The 21,278-nt window shown below is 46.7% G+C and overlaps 1 protein-coding gene across 1 annotated transcript in view; it reads left to right on the top strand.

Moving 5' to 3' along the window:
• Ust (uronyl 2-sulfotransferase) overlaps window positions 1-21,278 on the top strand; it is a 286,573-nt gene that overhangs the window by 183,769 nt on the left and 81,526 nt on the right. The window contains exon 5 of the mRNA XM_057762423.1: window positions 6,630-6,783. Within this exon, the coding sequence (XP_057618406.1) occupies window positions 6,630-6,783 (154 nt within the window). The remainder of the gene's footprint in view (window positions 1-6,629; window positions 6,784-21,278) is intronic.

Below are 21,278 nucleotides of genomic sequence, written 5' to 3'. Positions count from 1 at the left end.
GGTGCTGGCCCAGCTTGCTGTTTTTCACCATGGCTCATTGCTGGGTTAGCTAGCGTGTGCACCCTGCTTCTTCCCTCCAGAAGCCATGTCATTAATCATAATGAGGCCACTGGGATTTGTTAGATGTTCTGGGCCCTGTGTTTGATGGTTTGCAAAGAGAGAACCTTGTCTGGTTTGGGCTGTTCTAGTGACTTCCTTCTGTGCCACCCTTGACACCTTCAAACTTCAGTCATTAACTCCCCTTTCTTTCTAGGTTAGATCTTTGCATCCAAGCTGAAATACAACAAATCTTAATAACGATCTCAGGCCAGTTCAAAACTCTAATGAGAAGCCAAAACTGGTATCTTAATTGGATCAGCAGCACCCAGCATGGTGGCTGTATTTTATCTGAGCCTCTACCATCAAATACAGGAGTGGAATCCTGATTGCTTTAATTGTAGATGGGGGGAAAAAGCCTTTTAGAAGATACCACATCTGCAGGAAACGGTGGAGCCCTGACTGTCAGGACCCCTAAGCCTTGCAGCTCACCTTCCTACTGCCCAGCATGAGGGCAAGCCATGTGGCCCTTTGGGGAAGGTTATTTTCTCAACTTTAGAAAAGGGGCAGTTCCTTCCCCCTCCCACCTGTTATGGATGGTTGGACCATGAGGAAATGCTCTCTGAGAGAGGGACCTTACAGGAACTCATGGCGGCTCTTACTGCGTCTCCATGGCAGTCCTGGAGCTGCCTGGCCCACAGTGATTTTCCAGCAGGAACAGACAGACGCACAGACAGGTTGTCTCCTCTCTCCCCTCTGCTCATCTCAGAACACATTGGTGAAGCCTCCTCTCTCAACCTTCTCTATGCCATGATGGCTGGGACTTCACCGGTGAACTCGGAATGTTCCCCCTTGTCTTTGGAATCCTTAAAGTGTTCTTCCGCTGCAGATGTGTGTAGTCAAGAATGATGGATATAGGGAAAGGAGACACAGGGCTTCCCTAGGGGAAATGGAGGGCAACAGGCTCCCCCTGGTTATGCTGAGGTATGAGAGACCAGCCAGCTCTAGAGCAATGAGAGACAAGAACATTCCCTGTCCAGGAGCAGCAGGAGGGAGAATAGACCAAGGAGCTGGAGGAACGCACTAAGCTCAGACTAGAGGAGGGACCTGGCTGGAGACAGAATGGCTGTGAATGACTGCTGAGGTGGCCTCAGCGGGAGCATCGTCCCCTCTGTTCTCTGACGATAGCCCGGGTCCAGGGCCTTAGCTCTAAGATGTGTAGAAACATGAGGAGAATTACAAGATGGACATGATTCCTTGGCAGGACCACTGTTAAATTCATAGAACCAGGGGATTAAGAATGAGTTTGCCTTCTTTTTCAGGGGTGTGTCTTTCCTAAGTAGCAAACTGTGACTCCACAGAGACAATCCCCCCCCCCCCCCAGAAAAACACAAGGAGTAAGGAGAACAGCTGAGCTGGGAATTGTTAGAGACCTTGACATCTGAGCTCTGTTTTGAATTCTAAGCATAAATACTTCTGAACTGCTCTAGAGAAAGCTGCCCCTACAATCAGCAAACACTGCTGGTGTGAGTAGCCAGACGAAGAGGCCAGGCTAGAGTGCTGTCCTTTGGTGATATTTCTGAACTTTTATGCATCGTTAACTTGTAGCAATGTCCTTGCTGCTGAGCAGACTGTCAGAATCAGGCTGGACCTTGCCCCGCCCCCAGTCCAGTCCCGTTTCCTCTCATATGTATTCACAGGATGCAAACTGTGAAGTCTTGAAGGACCTGCATTCAAAGCGGGTTCTTGTTTTTTCTCCATTTATCTTTCTCCATTGAGAATGGCATTCCTATCTGACATGTAGTCAAGAGCAGCAACGTAAACGCTGTCCCGTGAGCTCTTGGCTGTTGGCTAGTGAGCTGACTTCCTGTACCCGTGGCCTCAACTTCTAGGTCTTTGTTCATTTTTCCTCCGAGTCCAAAGGAACCAACCCTTTGGCCGTTTGCAGTCCTGTTCATCCCGACAATAGGTGGTTCTGCAGTCACTCTGGAGCCGGCTTCCTGCCAGAGTCCTGCCAGCTCAGCCGAGAGCTCAGGTTTGGCCTGGGTTTGCACGGTTTTTCCTAGGGTGTTCTTTGATATCAATTTTGAACTCCTTGGAAATTTGGGCCAGGCAAATGTTTATTCTTCTGGATGAAGGGAGGGCTGAATCCAAAGCATCTTGGCCTAGAAGGTGCGGCTCTGTGTTGGGATGTCGAAGACAGGCCTTTCGTGCTTGTGTTGTAGCTTTGTATGATTTTCACTGATTACTGAAGTAACTTTAGGACGTGTGTGTGTGTAGATGTATACATATCCATATACATCATATACACACATACATATATATATACACGTGTGTGTCTGTGTGAGTGTGTATTTATAGATATACACATATACATGCATACATATGATACATAATACATACACACACACACACACTTTTTTAAAATCTCAACTCTTCCACATCAGCAGCCTCTCTGGAGCGTGTCTTGGATCACCTTCTCGAAAGACAGTGACGCACTCAGTTCTGCTTGTCTCTCTTGACCTTTCCCGCCCTTTGTTATTCGTCTTCTGAGCTTCTGTGGGGACGAGAGGATAATATTCTGTCCTGGTCTAGAGTCTCTCACACTCTCAGTTGCATTTTCCTAGCTGTGGAAACTTTCTAAAATACATTAGAACTTGAGGTCGCTGAAGCTGTCAGGTAAACCATAGGGGCTCTCATGCTACAAATGCCAAACCGTCTTCCCTTAACCTTTTTGTTTGGTTTTGGTTTTAGTTTTTTGAGACAGGGTTTCCATGTGTAGACCCAGGCATCCTGCAAGTAGCTTTGTAGACCAGGCTGGCCTTGAACTCACAAATTCACTTGCCTCTGCCTCCCAAATGCTGGGATTAAAGGCGTGCACTACCGCCTGGCTCCCTGAACCCTTTTTATTCCTCCTTTTTATCCAGGGTTCTACCTGGCACCCCCAACTGTTGTTCCTACTTCTGTTTCCACAGATCAAGTAGTAACCCCAGTGCCAACACCGACTTGTGAAAGAAAGAAAGAAAGAAAGAAAGAAAGAAAGAAAGAAAGAAAGAAAGAGAAAGAAAGAAAGGAGAACAAAGGAACAGAGGGGCTCGGCCTCCAGGGTGGCTGTGTGATGCCAACTGAGGCATTTGACACTTTCTCAAATGAAGTCTGAATTACTATGGGAACAGAGCCTGAAGCCAGCTGCCCTTGAAGGTGTCCTTTTCAACAGAGCAAGCCAGATCCCAGCACTTCCTCGATTCACTGAGTTCCCATCTCTTTTCTAGATGTTGGCTTTGCTCTTATCCTCACAAGCGGCAGGATCCCTTTGATCGGCTCCCTTTAAAAATGATCCAGAAGCGTCAGTCTTCGAAAACAAAAATTAAAAATAGATGCAGGATGTTTAACACTGTCTCCACCTACTTACCCAGACCTAGGAGTTGAAGTTCAAGGGGAGAGCTTTATTGTGAGATCTCCCTATTGATATCTGCTGAATTTGTCTTTCTCAGGTAGCAGCCTTCCTCAGTGTTGTACTATAGGGAGGAGGCCTCTGTGGCCATGAGCGCATTCATAATGGTAGCCCATCAAGACACACATAGTTTGAGTTTCCCTCAGTTTACCTCATAAATTTCTTTTTCTTCCTTTCTTCCTTCCTTCCTTCCTTTTTTCCTTTTTCTCCTTCCTTCCTTCCTTCCTTCCTTCCTTCCTTCCTTCCTTCCTTCTCTCCCTCCCTCCCTTCTTTCTTCTCTCTCTCTCACTCTCTCTCTTCTCTCTCCCTTCCTTCCTTCCTTCCTTCCTTCCTTCCTTCCTTCCTTCCTTCCTTCCTTCCTTCCTTCTCTCCCTCCCTCCCTCCCTCCCTCCCTCCCTCCCTTCTTTCCTCTCTCTCTCTCTCTTTCTCTCTCTCTCTCTCTCTCTCTCTCTCTCTTCTCTCTCTCTCCCTTTCTTCCTTCCTTTCTTGCTTTCTTCCTTTCTTTTTTTTTGTTTTTTTCTTATCATTTTATCTTTCTCAATGAGCAGGAACCCTGATGTCATCGGCCCAGTCACTCCTTGTCTTTCCTTCAGGCCATTTTCATTGGCTTCTCACAGCAAGTGTTGGCTCCGCTTCTCTCCCCTCAATGCAAGCCAGAGAGCAAAGCCTGCTGACATGTGGAGCCATCTTCATGCCTGTATCTTCGTGTCTAGTGAGATGCTGTGTTTTGGTTGATATGGTTGAGATGTTCTGCTGTTCGGTGATTGTTCCTTACGCAAAGGTGGTTAGAGCGCTGGGGTCTGAATACTGGCTGTGTGTTCTTCATCTTCCTGTTCTGTGGATTATTGCTGTAGTTCCTGTTTGTCGTCATTATGAGCCCAGTTTGTTAAGAGCTTGTGTGTGTGTGTGCACGCGTGTGTGCACACATATGCACATCCGTGCGTGTTTGTGTGTGTGATGACAAACTTGGACATCATTTCTCAGATGCCTTTTGTTTGGGACAGGGACTCTATGGCCGATAAGTTCCAAGGTTCTTTCTCTACCTGTCATGTCACCGTTGCTGGCATTATGAGCATATGCCTCCATGCCTAGCTTTCTACATGGGTACCAAATTCAGCTCCTCTTGGAAAGCAAGTGCTTTATTGGCTTAGCAGTATCCCCAGTCTTTAGTGCCTTCTTATTGAGTATTTTTAAAAATGCAAATATGCTGGGCTCCACCGTGTATGAATTAATGCACAAAAACATATTGGTGGCTCGTTACATCTGCTTTGCTCTCGCAGTACAACCCTTATACTGACAGAATTGAGCAGCCAGGAAACATGCATGAAAGCATTCGTTTCTGTATTTAGTTACCCTCTGTTGAGGGCCTGCTGTGTGCTGTCCGCTACTAGATGACGCAGTCTACGGCCATAGGAGGCACCCAGTCTGTTGTGAGAGACAGACATGTCAACACAGTAGGAAAGCCAGAGTTCAGGGATGGAGCACACTGGGGTTAGGTGCTAACAGAATATAAAACCTGGTGCACCTGAAGCCCGAGCAGGATCGAGAGTTCAGGGCAGCCTTAGAGCTGCATGAAACCCTGAATCCAAAAAACCAATGGAGCAGTGGCTGAAGTTATATGGTTATGGCTCAGGCTAGGTTTGAGTAGTGAGCGGAGGCCTCTAGCAAGAGAGGTGGGGACTGGCTCCTGTCCGGCCATTTTATCTGAGTGTGTTCTGTCCCTTGGCAGAATGCCAAGCACTTTCATCAGATGGGGGCTGCAGGTTCTCTCTGGAGGTCACTAGAACCTCATCACAGGGCCATGGGTTCTCTCCTAAGGTCACTAGAAAGTACCTCTGCCTAGAGCCTGAGGTCTTGCCATAGTCCTCTCTGGGGTCACTTCCTTGAAGCAGTTCAGAGAAGGGGGAAGGATCCCTGAACGGAATTTCATGTTCCTAATATGGATCTTGAAGGCCTTGCCTTTGAACAGGTTCTTACTGCAGATACGGAATCCTTGTGGAAGTATTAAAGCTAGAGAAGCCATTCGGAATGGCCACCTTGTGGCCCTCAGCCCAAGTCCTCCCCAGGATAGCCATGCATGCAACCCAAAACCTGGAAGCCTTCTTAACACAGTGGAAACACTGCCCAGGTCTTTTTTTATAGCTCAGTTGCATAGCTCTAAAGTATAGACTTTGCAGATGACAGCATCCATCCCCATGTCAAGTGCTGGACATGCCTGATAGATACTAATTCAGTTGTTGTTTCCTGATGGAGTCTCATTGTGCAGCTTAGGCTGTCCTCAAACCCCAAATCATCTCCTGTTTCAGCCTCCTCAGTGCCTGGGAATGGTTCCAGCACTTGGGGATAATCATCTTGTTTTGCATTTCTGCATCATTACGTTTCTTAACTCTGGGATTTCCTTTCTATGGACAAAACTGAAGGTTGTGGATCCATACAACCTGTGTTCATCTTCTGGCAGAGCCACAAATTGTTTAGCTGCTTTCTGCCTCAGTTTCCCCAGGTGTAACAGGGATAACTCTGGTTTGTAATCCACAGAATATTGGAGATCTTCTCTGCGTTTGCTGGGTCAAGTATTAAGAACGTGGTGACTGTTGAATCCTCAGGGATGGTGACTGCTTCCAGTCCACTTCCCCTAGAGCACCTGACTGAGACTATGTGAATTACAGTATTATAGAAGGCCTGTGTAACCGCCAAGGCATTCAGAATCAAGCAATGGATTGAAACAACCGCTGAGGGTCACCTGTATGCCGGGGGTTCTGTACCAACCCCTGGAAATACAAAGTCTTGTCCTTAGCAAAGCTGGACCTACTGAGAAAACCAGACATTTGTACCTTACCCCTGTGACATGGCATAATAGGGACAGTGCTGTGCAAAAACAAAAAACAAAAAACAAAACAAAACAAAAAACCTGGTCTCTCAGTGTCCTGATGGGCCCCTGGATCATGTGTTCCTGTTTCCTGCACGATAACAAAATGCCTACCGATTTCCACTTGCCTGTCATAGTAGTGGGAGGCACTTTAGCAGATGGGCAATGGTTGGATTAAGTCAACCTAGAAGGAAAATCTGTCTCAACAGGCCTTATTTTCTTGCAGCAGGGATGAATTGTAATGAGTTTCCTGTTTGTGTGCCCATGTGTTAGGTTTGGAGGAGACCAGCCCGTCTACATCAACATCATTAGAGACCCCGTCAGTAGGTTTCTATCCAACTATTTTTTCCGTCGCTTTGGAGACTGGAGAGGGGAACAGAATCACATGATCCGCACCCCCAGCATGAGGCAGGAGGAACGCTACCTGGTAAGTTCTGCAGCAGGCCTGAGTGGGGAGTCCTGGCCAGGAGCTCCCATACCTCGTACCTCGGAAGGCTCTGTGGGTGAGAACTTGTTCCAGGTGACCAGAAAACCTCGACTGATCCCAGATTTGCTTTGCTCAGTTTGTCTTTATTGCTGAGTTGTAGAACGTTCCTTGGGAGTCCTGAGTGGCCACTCCCATCGTTAAGAACAGATGTGTTTCGGGATCTCTCTTTGCAGAGGGCTGCTAAGTTTGTTCTCACTCTTCATCCTATTCAGTTCCCATGGCAGCCTCTCCAGAGAGTGGGTTTCCACATGGGGACCTTGAGATTCCAAAGGGACCTAGATGTCCTGTTCCCCTGACAATGTACCTGGCAGTTGCTGGTCTGACGACCAGCTGATGGTCCTGTAGCCTTCTGGCTTCAAGTCCTGCTTTCCTCCCATGCTGTTGATGACTGTCTGCCTTGCGCTACTTGGTGTTTCTGAATCTCCATAAAGGATGCTATTGTTGGCCTCCAGTTGTTTCAAAAATGGAAGGCAGAGCTGTGCGCCATAGACCAGCCTGCCATGCGCCAGAATGAAAGACATATTTCTCATCTCTTAGTGATTTGGTGACAAAAGCTCACTGAGGAGCTGTGAGCCTCACGCTTAGGAGACAGAAATCATGGTCTCTGCATGTGAGAGCCTGGTGCGTTTCCCGGGTTATCTTGTGCTGTTGGGCAAGGGCATGGCCAGGGTCAGACGTGCTGAGGCATTGATGCAGATGTGATCCCACAACTGGAGTGGAGTGTACAGCACCTGTGTCTACTCCTCCTGGTCCTCATCACCAGCCTTGTCACCAAGAGAGGTTAGCCACAGTGTCATCACAATACCCAAACCCCCTTTGATGCTTAAAAAAAAAATCTCAGTATGTGTTTCATGCTCAGGCCACTTGTGGAGGTCACCATGGTGTCACTTTCTTAAGATTTGTACAAGAGATACAGAGGACAGGTTAAACACCTCATTCAGCCATGTGTTTCCAGATGGTAGGCGGGCCCAGACCAGACCCAAATCTGTCCGCTTCCCACCAGTATAGGCTGAGCATCCTTATATGAAAATCCACAATGCCCTCAAATCACTCTGAGAATCGACATACTGTACCCCAACCTCACTGACATCGTCATCAAAAATGTATGCGTACTGTGAACACCGCATAAAATTAGTTCTGAGCTATTGTCTATGAAACGTGCATGGGCTTCATGTTTAGACTTGGTATTCTCCCAAGATATCTCATAGTAATAACTCTTTAAGATTTCTAAGCATTTCAATGTTTCTTCATTTACCTGAAGCTTCAGGGAATTTTTTTAAATTTTTGTTTTATTTTGTTTTAGTTTATGGTGTCAAGTGCCCTAATCTTTGTCTTTAAATTGCCAGTTAGGAGCATGGGTACTGATATATTTTTGGTTCAGTGACATGATGTATGTATTCAAAATACAGAATCACCTCCCAAAGGAATAGTGTTTTCTAGTTATCTTTGTTATTTGTATAGACTCTTAAAATGGATTTATGTTGTTTTTAAAAAGAGTACATTTTTTTAATTAAAAATATATTTCAAAGGTCTGACTTAGTCTTAATACTAAGAAAGTGCTGAGAAGCCAAAGATACGAACATGAATCTTCTTTGTTTTATTAAAAATAGATTTTTCTCTCACGCAATATATCTCAACCACAGTTTCCCCTCCCTCCACTCCTTCCAGCTCCCCACAACCTCCCCTATGTCCTAGATCCACCCCACACTGTTTCCCTTCAGAAAGGAGCAGAACTCCAAGAGACAACAACCAAACCTGACAAAACAAGATACAATAAAATAAAGCAAAAGCCCTCATTATCAAGGCTGGACAAGGCAACCCAATAGGAAGAAAAGAGTCCCAAGAGCAGGCAAAAGAGTCAGAGTCACATCGCTCCCACAATTAGGAGTCCTACAAAAGCATCAAGCTAACAGTCACAACATATATGCAGAGGACCTTGCAGGGACCCATGCAGGCATGGTGCTTGCCACTTCAGTCTCTGTGAGGTCACATGAGCCTTACTTAGTTGACTCAGTGGGCCATGTTCTCCTGGTGATCCCCACTGACTCATACAGTTTTTCCTCCTCCTCCGTATTCATGGGGTTCCCCAAGCTCTGTGGAGAGGGACCTAATAGGGGCCTACAAATTAGACTGTCTCCTCATGATGTCTGGGTCTCCGCACCTACTCTCATCTGCTGTGGGGGAAGCCTCTCTGATGATGACTGAATAAGGCGCCGATCTATTAGGAATGGTCTCATTGAATTTTTTTCCAGTTGTGTTTGGTTCTACCCTAGGTCTCTGAGTTACCCGGTCTCCCCAGTCCCTGGCTACCCAGACAGTACAGGTCACGGGCTCCCTCTTGTAGAGTAGGTCTCAAGGTAAACCCAGATACTGCTTGGCCACTCATACAAGTTCTGTAGTACCATTGCCCCAGCCAATCTTGCAGGCAGGACGTACTGCAGGTCAAAGTTTTGGGTTGGGTTGGTGTCCAGGTTTCTCCTTCAGTAGCCGGCCACCTTTGCACACCAGAGAGACTGGAGTGTAGGGGTGAAGGCACGAGCTCAGTCTCTCGTGTTCAGTGAGCTGCGTGGATGTTGTTCTCTACAACGGAGTGCCACTGTCGGTTCTTGGAGAGTGACTCTCTGTTCTAGCGTCAGCCTGGGTTGTTTGGGGATCTCCACGGGAGGACATGAGTCTTCTAAGTTCTCTCTTTCAAAGAGCAGATGGGAGCTGAGGAGAATCGTCTGGACTCTTCTACTCTGTCAAACGTCAGTGTCATCCTGTAGACCAGTGGTCCTCAACCTTCCCGATGCTGCGACCCTTTAATAGAGTTCTGCATGTTGTCGCGACCCCCACCCCACCATAAAATTATTTCGTTGCTATAGTGCATTCTGCATGTCACAATCCTCCTAAGTTTGTGTAAGTCATACCCTACCATCTTTAGAAGGAGAACTTGCACATCGGGAGTGGGACATGGTAGAGCCGTATAGTTTTCTCTTCCTTCTTGTTGTTTTCAGGGCTGAGAATCACATCCAAGGCTTCACACTTGCTAGGCAAGTGCTCTGTCGCCAAGCTATCTCCCCAGCCCTATATTTATTTTTTTAAGGCTCCCCAATGTTGAACGTTGCACTGGTAAGTGCCTAGGTAGCTTCTGACTTGAGTGGATCCAGGGACATTCTCTGGTGGAATTCTACCCTCAGTGTCTCAATGTTGCCCCTTTCCCAGAAATGAACACTGTGCTCTGGACATGACTGTTTCAGCTGAGCTCACCAGATTGCTTCTTGGCCAGGCTCCCCAGTGTGGCAGAGGGAAAACCGGGGGCGAGGGTGAGAGGGGAGTCCAAGTTACCCCATGTGCCCTGGCCTGATCCCATTTAAAGCTGTTTTCTTCTTCAGAGAATAGTTTATTTATTTGGAAGATACTCTATTGCCTTTTTCTTTTTTAATAGCTGAAACATCTTCTTTTTTGTTTTGGGTTTTTTTTTTTTTTTTTCCGTCTCTCTAGTCCCATGCCATAAAATTGTCCCGGTCAGAACCATCTTCAGTTTGGCAAGCCTGGATGGTCACTTGTGTACATCAAAAAAGAGTATTGTTTGTTCTCAGCGTCTGCTCAGCAAAACAGAAAGGGTGCCACCTCAGCTGAACTGAGCAAGCCACTCCCCCTTGGGGACTGTGCACCAGGCCACTCCCTGTATGCCACATGCCCACAGACTCAGTGCTGGCGTGAATCGGGGCGCTATTCCAGATCTCAGTGCCCCGAAGCCTCTTGCTTTAACCAGTTGCCAAAAATCTCAGTGTGCTCTTGGCCCAGAGTCCGGTGGAGCTTCTGAGCATACAGCTGAGAAGGTTTCTAGTGGAAGGAGCTGAAGAGAGGTGGTACCTTGCTGTCGTGGGTGGTTTGGAAAAAGATGGAAAGGGATGCTGGACTCTGTGCCTTGGGGAGGTGGTGAGGTCACTTCCTCTTTACACAGGTGTGGGGCTGGAAAGAGCACAAACCTCTCAATCCCGCAGTGTGACAAACACCCCCTCAGACCTTATGTTTTACCTTCTAAATGTAAAGAAAAAGAGAACCCAGCCAAGTGCTGTATTTTCTGGGCAGAACGGTCTCTTGTAGGGTCAGCTGCTGTAATGGCACCTACACATCTTTGTCTTTATAGAGACATAACTGCTAAAATCATTTGTTTGAGGTGGGGCTATCGCTCTCTTGGTAGAGTGCTTGCCTAGTTTACATGAAGCGCCAGGTTTGATCCCCAGCATTTCATAAACTGGCACCAGTGGCTGGGAGGTGGAAGTGGGAAGTTCAAGGTCATCTTCAGATAGAGAGAGCTTGAAGCCAGCCTGGAATACATCAGCCATTTTCTCAAAACTGGGGTGGGCATTTGTTTTCAAACATTCAAGCCTTCTCCGGTTCTTTATAGTTTCTAGAAACATGTAGTTTTTGTCAAACTTGCTGCTTCTTTTTAAAACATTCTGTACTGGCATTTACCAAAGAATAATGTTTAGATAAATTAATGACGCACAGATGACCGGCAGGAAGAAAGGCAGTGGCCACAGGCTCAATTATCTTTGTCTCCTCAGCCCCACAGTGTGAGGCTGGCAGGAGGATACCAGCAGCCGACGATCTCTGTATGAGAACATGAGCTAGAAGCAACTGAGGGTTTTGAGAGGAAAGCAAGAAGCAGGGCTATGTTGGCTAATTTATACCAACTTGACACAGGCTAGAGTCATCTGAGAGGAGGGAACCCCGACTGAGAAAATGCCTTCATAGATGAGGCTGGAGGCAAGTCTGTAGAGCATTTTCTTAATTAGTACTTAATGGAATTAATTAGCAGTCCATGGTGGGTGGTGCCATCCCTGGGCTGCTGGTCCTCGGTTCTATAAGGAAAAACAGGCTGAGCAAGCCAGTAAGCAGCACTCCTCCATGGCCTCTGCATCACCTTGTGCCTCCAGGTTCCTGCCCCGCTTGAGTTCTTGCCCTGACTGCTTTTGATGAACAGCTATATGGAACTGTGAATGAAATCAACCCTTTCTGTCACAAGTTGTCATTGGTCATGGTGTTTCATCACAGCAATAGTAACCCCAAGACAAGGGCCTTCCCTGCCAAGCCTAGCCCCTTCTGCTCTAAGCCTCTGTAAGACTGGCTTTCTCATGCTGTTCTTTTTGCTCAGCCAGCTGTGCAGCTAGAACTCCAGCTTGCCTTTTCCTGACAGCTGTGTGCACTTCAATCGTGGAATGTTTATCATGTTGAGCTTTATCCTCAGGCCTAGCTGCTGCCCCAGTAGGCCGCCCTACTACTGGAAGGGCAGGATGGCGTGGGGAGCATGTTCCCATTGAGTAAGCCGCCTCTGTGATACGAGTCATTCAGCTTGGCTGAAACCCATGGAAATAATGCATGTTTCAAAGAAAGACTGCGTAATTGACAGCTTTTTAATTCATAAGGAATCCAATGAGTCATGCTGGCCCTCTTAGATCCTGGAGAAGCCTGAGAGTGGGTCAGACTCAGCTGGCCTTTGCTTTTTATTATTATTATTACTAATTGTTTGAGTTAGCGTAGAAAATTGTGGGTTTCCTTATGACTTTTTTTGTGACTATGCATCTTTTTTGTGCCATTGTTTCCTGCTCAAAAACTTCCTCTCCAATGATCTATCTTCTCCTCTTACCTTTCACTGGTCTCCTTTCTGCCCCTCAAATGTCCCCCTTCTGTAATAAGTTATGCAGTTTAATTTGCCTGAACATTTGGACTCTGAACATCGTTAGCTTGGGAGCTATCAGTGTGAAATGCTGGCGGGTGGAAATTTCCACTCCTTCTTCGCCAGCTGATGTCTCAGTCATCCTGGGAATGAAGCCTCGGGTTTTATCTCCATTCTGAAACATTTTTCTTTAAGAAGAAAGCCAGTAAAGGGTTTGATTTATAAGTATTTCAGCGGATAACTGGGTTTCCAGATTCCTTCTAGAGGCTGGAAAGGAAGCGGGCACTCTCTACTGCTACAGAGCTGGCCTCTGATTGCAGGCCGAGCTAAAGGCCTGGGGCTTGGTGTATTGCTGCCTGCTTTTCCACTGTGCTAGCTGGTGACTGCCAGAGATTGGCCTCTGTAGGCCTCATTTGTCTGATCTGTAAAATGGGACTGTTGGTTATTTTCTTAGCCTTCTTCATGGGTTATTGAGAGAGCCAGTTAATCCATACAAAGCTTAGAAACCTCCATGGGAACCTAAAATCCTCAAAGAACACATATCGGTATTGGTGCATCTATACCCTCAGTTCTGTTAATGGATCTTTGTGGCCTAAAAATGGTCCCTTTCCTCACTAGTGACATTTCAAGAGGCAACTGATAGTGTTCTAGTGAAAGGGACCGTCCATCTGTACCTCTAGGCTGGAGCTTCTCAGCTGGAGGATCCTGAAGAGGCCCCTGCTTTTCATGGCCCCTGACGTGGAGGGCTGGACCCTGAGCTGTCAGGTCTGCTGTCCATGCTAAGGTCTCACATGGCCTCACTGGACCCCATCCTGTATCCCCAGCAGCTAGAGATACCTTGTGATCCTAGTCTGATTGAGGAGGGTCATCTGTCTATGTGTTGCTCTCATTGGCTAATAAAGAGACTGCCTTGGCTTTTTGATAGGGCAGGATTTAGATAGGTGGAGTAGACAGAACAGAATGCTGGGAAGAAGGGAAGTGAGCCAGACCCCATGGAGCCAGCCACCAGGTCAGACATGCTGAATTTTTCCTGGTAAGCCACCACCTCATGGTGCTACACAGATTATTAGAAATGGGTTAATCAAGATGTGAGAGTTAGCCAATAAGAGGCTAGAAGTAATGGGTCAGGCAGTATTTAAATGAAACAATTTGTGTGTTGTTATTTCGGGTGAAAAGCTAACCATGAGGGAGCTGGGAAGGGACGAAAAGCAGGCCTGTTCGCCTCATCACTACACCAGTCTGCTGGCAACCATGTGCCCCGTGTTCGTTTGCTTGGAGCTTGTGTCCGCACTGGGTTATTAAGTCATAGTGTCAGTATGCCTGCCTCTCTGAGGATTGGAGGGAATGGAGGACCCCAAATGTCCTGCATGGGGGAAGACAAGGTCCTGGGGCCCGGGATCCCCTACCTGAGAGATAATCTTTCATGTCCCACAACAGATATTTTATAACTAAAGGCCACTGTGTGCGATGCACAGTGTTTTGGGTCACCTGGCAAATGAGGGGGAAGATGAACCAAGTAGGGGAGGGAAAGACAAGGAAAACGGAAAGCTGTCAAGGAGTTTAGGAACAAAGGAGAATCAGAGAACTTGAAGTCATGAGCTGGAGATTAGACCGCCACCAACCGTCTCCTGAGCTGTCCTCAGAGAGCATCAGCTGTGCACAGGCTGCCATCATCCGCACTGCTCACAAAATGCCTGTCTTCCAAGCTCCCGTAGAACAACCCACTCATCTCTGAGCACTCAGCAGCTTTTCTAAACCGAAGTTTAAACACCACCACAAATCTCCCCAAAACGTATGGTCAAGCCTGTCATGTATCCCACTCCCAGTGCCAGTTTCTATCTTAGTTGGGGCTTTTATCGCTGTGATAAAAACAGTATTTCCAAAAGTAACTTGGGAAGGAAAGGGTTTATTTCATCTTATAGCTCGTAATCCGTCATTAAGGGAAATCAGGGCAGGAACCTGGAAGCAGGAGCTGATGCAGAGGCCATGGAGGAACACTGCTTATTGGCATGCTCCCATGCCTTGCTTAGTCTAGTTTCTTATAAACCCCAGGACCACCTGCTCAGGGCTGGCCCCACCCATGATGGTCTGGGCCTTCTCATATCTATCATCAATTTTTAAAAAAAATGCCCCACAGGTTTGTCTACAGACCAGTCTTGTAGAGGCATTTTCTCAGTTACAGTTTCCTTTTCTCAGATAACAAATTGACAAGAGGGAGAGAGAGAGGGAGAAGGAGAGGGAGAGGGAGAGGGAGAGGGAGAGGGAGAGGGAGAGGGAGAGGGAGAGAAAGAGAGAGAGAGAGAGAGAGAGAGAGAGAGAGAGAGAGAGAGAGAGAGAGAGAGAGAGAAACAACCAAAACAAACAAAACAGGATCCCAGGCGAGGGTGTGTCACCGCTTGTTAGCAGTGCCCATGTGAGAGACCAGTGCGAACATCAGTCCCGTCTCCATTCCATACCTATACACCATTGAGACGGGGCCAGGAAGACAAGTGAGAAAATCAAGCCACCAATAAAGGACAATGCATGGAACTGTGTTAATCACTCATATTGCCAGGAGAGGGAAAACACGAGAGTCAGCAGAAAGACGTGTGTAGTTATGAGAACTACAGGAACCCAACTGACAGAGAAGATCACAAGTGCTGCATAAAGCCAGGCCACATAAAGATACCCATCCTAACACCAGCAGGCCAAGTGGTGGGAAACTAGAAAAGCTGTGCAGAAATGGATCCAGTTCTGACCACCAAACATCACTGAGGCTGCAACGTAGAGCGGACGAGCTCCCAACGGATGTAGAAATACCAGCTCATTGCTAGTTCCTACGATGGTCCAAGTGTAAGATTAGCCAAGGAACTGTTGTCTACAGCTTGTCGTCCTCCTGCAAGGAGCAGCTCCAAGTGGGGCAGGGAGGCAATGGGGAGTTCAAAGTCCTTGCAGTTGCTGTTGCTGGTTAGCAATGGCTAGTGCAAACCTGCATAGCTTAAGATAAGCAGAAGGGGGGTTGAGAAGATACAAGACAAAGAGAGAGGGAGGGTTGGGGATGGGAGACACAGGCTCATGCAGTGACTTGAGTTGTCACTGGCTATCACTTGTGTGATCAGGAAAAGAATGAAATCCAGGAATGTCCTTGCAGGCCCTGGGCTAGCTTCCCAAGAAAGGAGAAGTCGCTGAGGCTGTAGGGATGGGTGCAGATACAGCAGGGATGAAGATCAGTGGAGAGAACTGCTGCAGATGCTGGAACACTTTAGAAAATGTGCACACTCCTGAGAACAAACAGGCTCACTCTGTACCAAACCACCCATTTGGCAGGAGCCCATGCAAGGGAAGGGGGAGCTGCAGGAGAGGGAGCATTTCTCCAGATGTTCTCTTAAGCCGTTTCTCCTGACCTGCTTTCTCCAGGCAAGGTCCCATCAGGACCATCAAACAACCACAGGGGCCACCAGAGCACAGCCAGGTGCATCCCGCTGGCCACCTGTCAGCTGAGCTCATCTGTCCCTCCCTAACTGTGAGTCAGCAGTCCAGCTGTGGGCCAGCCATGGACCTTTGCAGGGCCAGGTGGCTGGCATTTACTAAAGCCTTGTGTGCTGAGCCTTGGCTGCTCCTAAGGGTCACAATCAGGGAAGGGGGAGACAGGGATGGAGGGTGGAGGAAGCAGGGGTAGGGGTGGAGTCAAGTCAAACCCACCCCATGCCTGAAATACACTACAGGAATGTGGCTAGCCTGTGGTGTGTCCAGTTTTGTTTTGTTTTCTTACATTACGTTAGATTGTTACATTACGTTTCTTAAAGCCCCAGAAGTGATGCTTACGTGTAGCTGTGGCTGAGAGCCATGTATCCACTCTCCTCTGCTGATTCGCAAGAGGTGTGTTCACTGAGAAGTGTGCCCCCTTTATTCTTAGCCTCTGCCTGTTTAGAAAAAAGCTGTGTCTGCCCCCTCTTAAATTTTTCTGTTTTCTAGACTTAATTGATATGTACGGATAAAGGACTTCAGGAAGTCCAGGGGCTGGAGAGATGGTTCAGTGAGTGAAGAACTCGCCACACAAGCATGAGGACCTGAGTTCAGTCCCCAGAACCCACACAAAAAAGCTGAGTGTCAGGCCCAGGAGAAGGATCAGAGGGCAGTGGAGCTTACGTTCAGGCCTAACGACCAGAGCTTGATCCGTAGGTTACACAAGGTGGCAAGAGAGAACCCGTGGTCTTTAGAAGCACCCAGTAGCATGTGTCAGCACACGTACACACACACACACACACACACACACACGCATGCACACACATGCACATATATTTTGTTTTTCTTTTAAAGTTGGGCATGGTGGTACATACTTATAATCCCAGCACTAAGAAGACCTACACAGAAGGCTCCTTGGGACTTGCTGTCCAGCCTTGCTCACTGACTTTGTGAGCTTTATGTTTAGGGAGAAACCCTGTATCAAAATATATATATATATGGTAGAGTGGTTAAGGACATCTGACATCTGGCATTAATCTCTGAGTTCTATTTGTACATGTGTGCATTCATGTTCACACACACACACACAGTCCAATGATGTAGTACATAAATACTGCTGTATTTATGAATATCCCATCTGTACCTTCAGTCAGGCATTTCACTAAAAACAGAAGCCAGAGAGTACGGCACACTGCATTTAAGATCTCCCTTTAGAAGCTGTGCTTCAGGCAATAAGACAGAGTGAGCGTTTGGATGAACTAAGTACTTTAACACGTAGACATCACCTTTTTCCTCCCCACAGGTTGGCAGGGCACTTGGAACCCATAGCAGTCTCTTCAGCGGCTGTGTGACAGTCTTTAAATGCAGGCACACTCATGCAGTGGCGTGTGAAGTAAAATGATGTGGGCCAATAGAGCCGGGTTTCAAATGCAGTCGGGAAAGACCTTAAAAGCCTGCCAGAGCCTACGGTTAGAAGCAATGGGGCGAAGTGTCTCAGAAAGTGGCAAAGCTGTGGCTCCATTAATCTGTGATAGAATTTAAATTTTACACCCTGCGCTTGTTTTGCTAACTCTGGCACACCGCTAAAGTTGTTCCCAATTTTGCTCTACCATATTTTTCCTCTGCCCAGTTGTTTTACATACACAGTATAAATTCCCGAGGCTGTCTGACCTCCAAACAAGTTCTTAAAAATATTTTGTCGTCTGAAGACAAAAAAAAGTAAGGGTAACACATCTAAGAGATTTATTAAGATCTCAGCTTGAATTCTAATTGCAAGCACTTATGAAAATGTCAATATTAACATGAAATAGTTGGCAGTTCTTCTAATAAATGTAAATTGAATTAGATAGTGTGTAATTGGAAAAATATGCCCTCCCTTCAGCCTCTCAAAACAAGTTGCAGAATCTGTTAGCTGCAGCAGCCTTGCCCTCTAATGGCTGGAGACTGAAGGACAAGGCTCAGAAAAGCTTAGAGCCTAAGAGGGAATGATGGGCAGGTACCATATGGAGGACATAGGTGTCAGCAGGAACATAGCAGGTGGCCTCATGATGGGGGGCTGGCAAAAGGCTTCACCTGGTACAGAAACTGGTATATGTTGGGCATATGGCACATGCTTCTGTAGTTGGAATTTTCTTTGGGCCACCAACCAGCTCCCAAATAAAGACACAGAGACTTATTATTAATTATGAATGCTCGGCCTCAGCGTAGACTTGTCCAACTAGCCCTTTTAACTTAATTTAACCCGTTTCTATTCATCTATGTTTTGCCTCAGGGATTTTTACTTTTCTTTCATTCACTATGTACTGCTTTCCTGCTTCCTCATTGTCTTGCTGGCTGACCCGCAGCATCTCCCGAGTATCTCTTTTGTTTGTTTGTTTCTTTGTTCTTTCTTATCCCAAACCTAAATTTCTCCTCCTACTTACTCTCCCTGCCCAGAAGTCCTGCCTATATCTCCTCTCTCGCTATTGACCATTCAGCTTTTCATTAGAGCAATCAGGTGCCTTAGGCAGGCAAGGGAAAACAGCAACACATCTTTACGTAGTTAAACAAAGGCAACACATTTTTGCACAGTTAAACAAGCATTCCACAACACGCCTCGTCTTAGTTTCTTTTCCTCTTGCTACAGTAAAGGACTCTGACAATAGCCACTTCAGGGTTACCCTGCATATCGAGTATTTACACTATGATTCCTAACAGCAGCAAACTAGAATTGTAAGACAGCAGCAGACCAAGGGGACCGTTGTCATGGTGAAGGAAACAGAGGCAGCAGGAGGTTGAAGCAGTTGATCTTGTAACAGCCCCAATCACAACAGAGAGCGGTGAGTGGTGCGGCTCTTTAGCTCCCTTCTCTCTGTTTATACGGTACAGGATCTGTACTAGGCGAAGCCCCATCATGAGGCAGCCTGCTATGCTCCTGCTGACATCTATGTCCTCGATATGGTACCTGGCCCATCATTCCCTCTTAGGCTCTAAGCTTTTTTGAGCCTTGCCCTTCAGTCTCCAGCCATTAGAGGGCAAGGCTGCCCACAGTGGAAAAGTCAGCATAATTAAGATAACTCTCCACAGGTATTCCTAGACCCCTTCTCCTGCATCAGCCACTGTTCACCTGTGGGTTGCGACCTCTTTGGGGGTCAAATGACCCTCTCACAAGGCTTTCATATCCAATATCATGCATATCAGTGTATACATTATGATTTATAACAGCAGAAAATTAGAGTTATGAAGTAACAACAAAAATAATTTCATGATTGGGGTCACCACAACGTGAGGAGCTGTACTAAAGGATCACAGCATTAGGAAGGTTGAGAACCACCATGCAAGGTCATTTAAGACTCTGTGCATCTGACAATTAGCACCAACCCTCACACACCCAGCATCCCAGGATTTGGGAGTCCGAGGAAGAAAGATCTCAGGTTTGAGGCCACTGTGGCTACATAGTAAGAGACCTTACCTGATGGAGGAAGGTCATTGGTTAATAAAGAAACTACCTTGGCCCATTTGATAGGCCAGTGCTTAGGTGGGTGGAGTAGACAGAACAGAATGCTGGGAGGAAGTGAGGCAATTGCCATGCTTCTCCTCTCTGGGTCAGTCGCCATGATTCTCCGACCCGAGACAGACATGCTGAATCTTTCCCAGTAAGACACCACCTTGTGATGCTACACAGATTATCAGAAATGGGTTAGTCGAGATGTGAGAGTTAGCCAAGAAGAGGCTAGATATAATGGGCCAGGCAGTGTTTAAAAGAAAACAATTTGTGTGTTGTTATTTCGGGTGTAAAGCTAACCTTACGGGAACCGGGCAGGACGAAAAGCAGGCCTGCCCACAGCTCTTTCTACACTTACCCTCTGACCCCAAAGAGAAAAGAGAAAGAGGGATGGGAGGAGAAGAGAGACCAAAGTTGTACGTACTTGATTTCCTGAAATTCGGCTGAAGTCCCACTTGACTCCGAGTATAAAGAAGCCTAGAGAATAAGCACTCAAGCGTGCATATCCGGGTGTCGTGGCCCCACAAAACCCACACAGCTCTCTTTAACCAGCCACTTTTGTTCGCTTCAGTTATGGACTGGATGTTACAAAGTGGAGATGGACCAATAGACATAGTTTGGTATGAATTTCACGAGACACTCGGTCTTTTCCATATGGCATTTTTACCGATCATTCAGGAAAATGATCAGGAATGACTAGAGATGTGGGGGACTTCATTTGGCCACTAAATCCCCTAAGCCTCTAAGACAGACATTTCTCTGACCCTAAACTTATGCAGATATTCAAGGCTGAATGTAAAAATTTTAAGCAAAGTCTACTGGATCCCATGATGAGAATAACTTCTAAAAAGCGGCTGCCCAAGAGGTGGAGTTATTTAGTGGATGAGAAATCATCTCCTGCATTGTTTATTGATGAGAAATGGCCTCCTAGATTGTTTGTTGATAAGAAATCACCTCCTGGATTATTTATTGGTTTATTCATTATTGGTTTTTTGCTGTAATAAAATCCCACAACTTAGGCAGTTTGCAAAGGGAAACCTGTATATTGGTCTATGGCTCCAGACCGATAAGAGTTCATCACGGTGGGGAAGGAATAGCAGCAAGTGGCAGACTTGGGGAGAGGACAAGAAACTGAGAGATCAGGACTGTAAAGCCCAGCAGTTTAAAACACTGGTTGTTTTCCCAGAGGACCAGGATCCAATTCCCAGCACCCACATGGCAACTCACAACTGTCTGTAACTCCAGTTCCAGCGGATCCAACAGCCCTCACACTAACACACGTACAGACAAAACACCAATGCACATGAAAATAAAAATAAGTAATTAAAAATGTTGTGTAGAAAAAAAAAGAAACTGAGAGATCACATCTTCAACTACAGTCATGAAACAGAGAATAAACTGGACATAAACCTTGGCTGAGAACTCTCAGATTTCACCTGTGCAATGCTCTTCTCCAGCAAGGCTGCTCTCTACCTAGCCCTCCCCAAACGACACCATCTGCTGGGGACCAAGTATTCAATTATCTCAGCCTCTGGAGGACATTTCTCATCTAAACCAACATGCACTCACCAAAAAGAAAACAACAAAACCACCCAGTAAAACACAATGGACTGTTGTCCACATCCAATCCAGCCTCTCTTGTTTGAGACCCTGCTCCTTTTACAGGAAAGAAACAAATGTCCCTGGCATGACCTTCGTTGTAAGGTGGCCACCTTGTAGACTGTAAAACACCTTCAGTGTTTTAGATGAACAAGCTTTTTGAATTAGATGTACAGAAGAATTTCAGATCGTAAAACAGAGTTATCAAGTTGAAGGAGAAAGGAGGGACGTTGGTAGCTA

Source organism: Chionomys nivalis, chromosome 2 (assembly GCF_950005125.1).
Source record: "Chionomys nivalis chromosome 2, mChiNiv1.1, whole genome shotgun sequence".
NCBI classification, from domain to species: domain Eukaryota; kingdom Metazoa; phylum Chordata; class Mammalia; order Rodentia; family Cricetidae; genus Chionomys; species Chionomys nivalis.
This window is presented reverse-complemented; position numbering and strand designations above follow the sequence as displayed.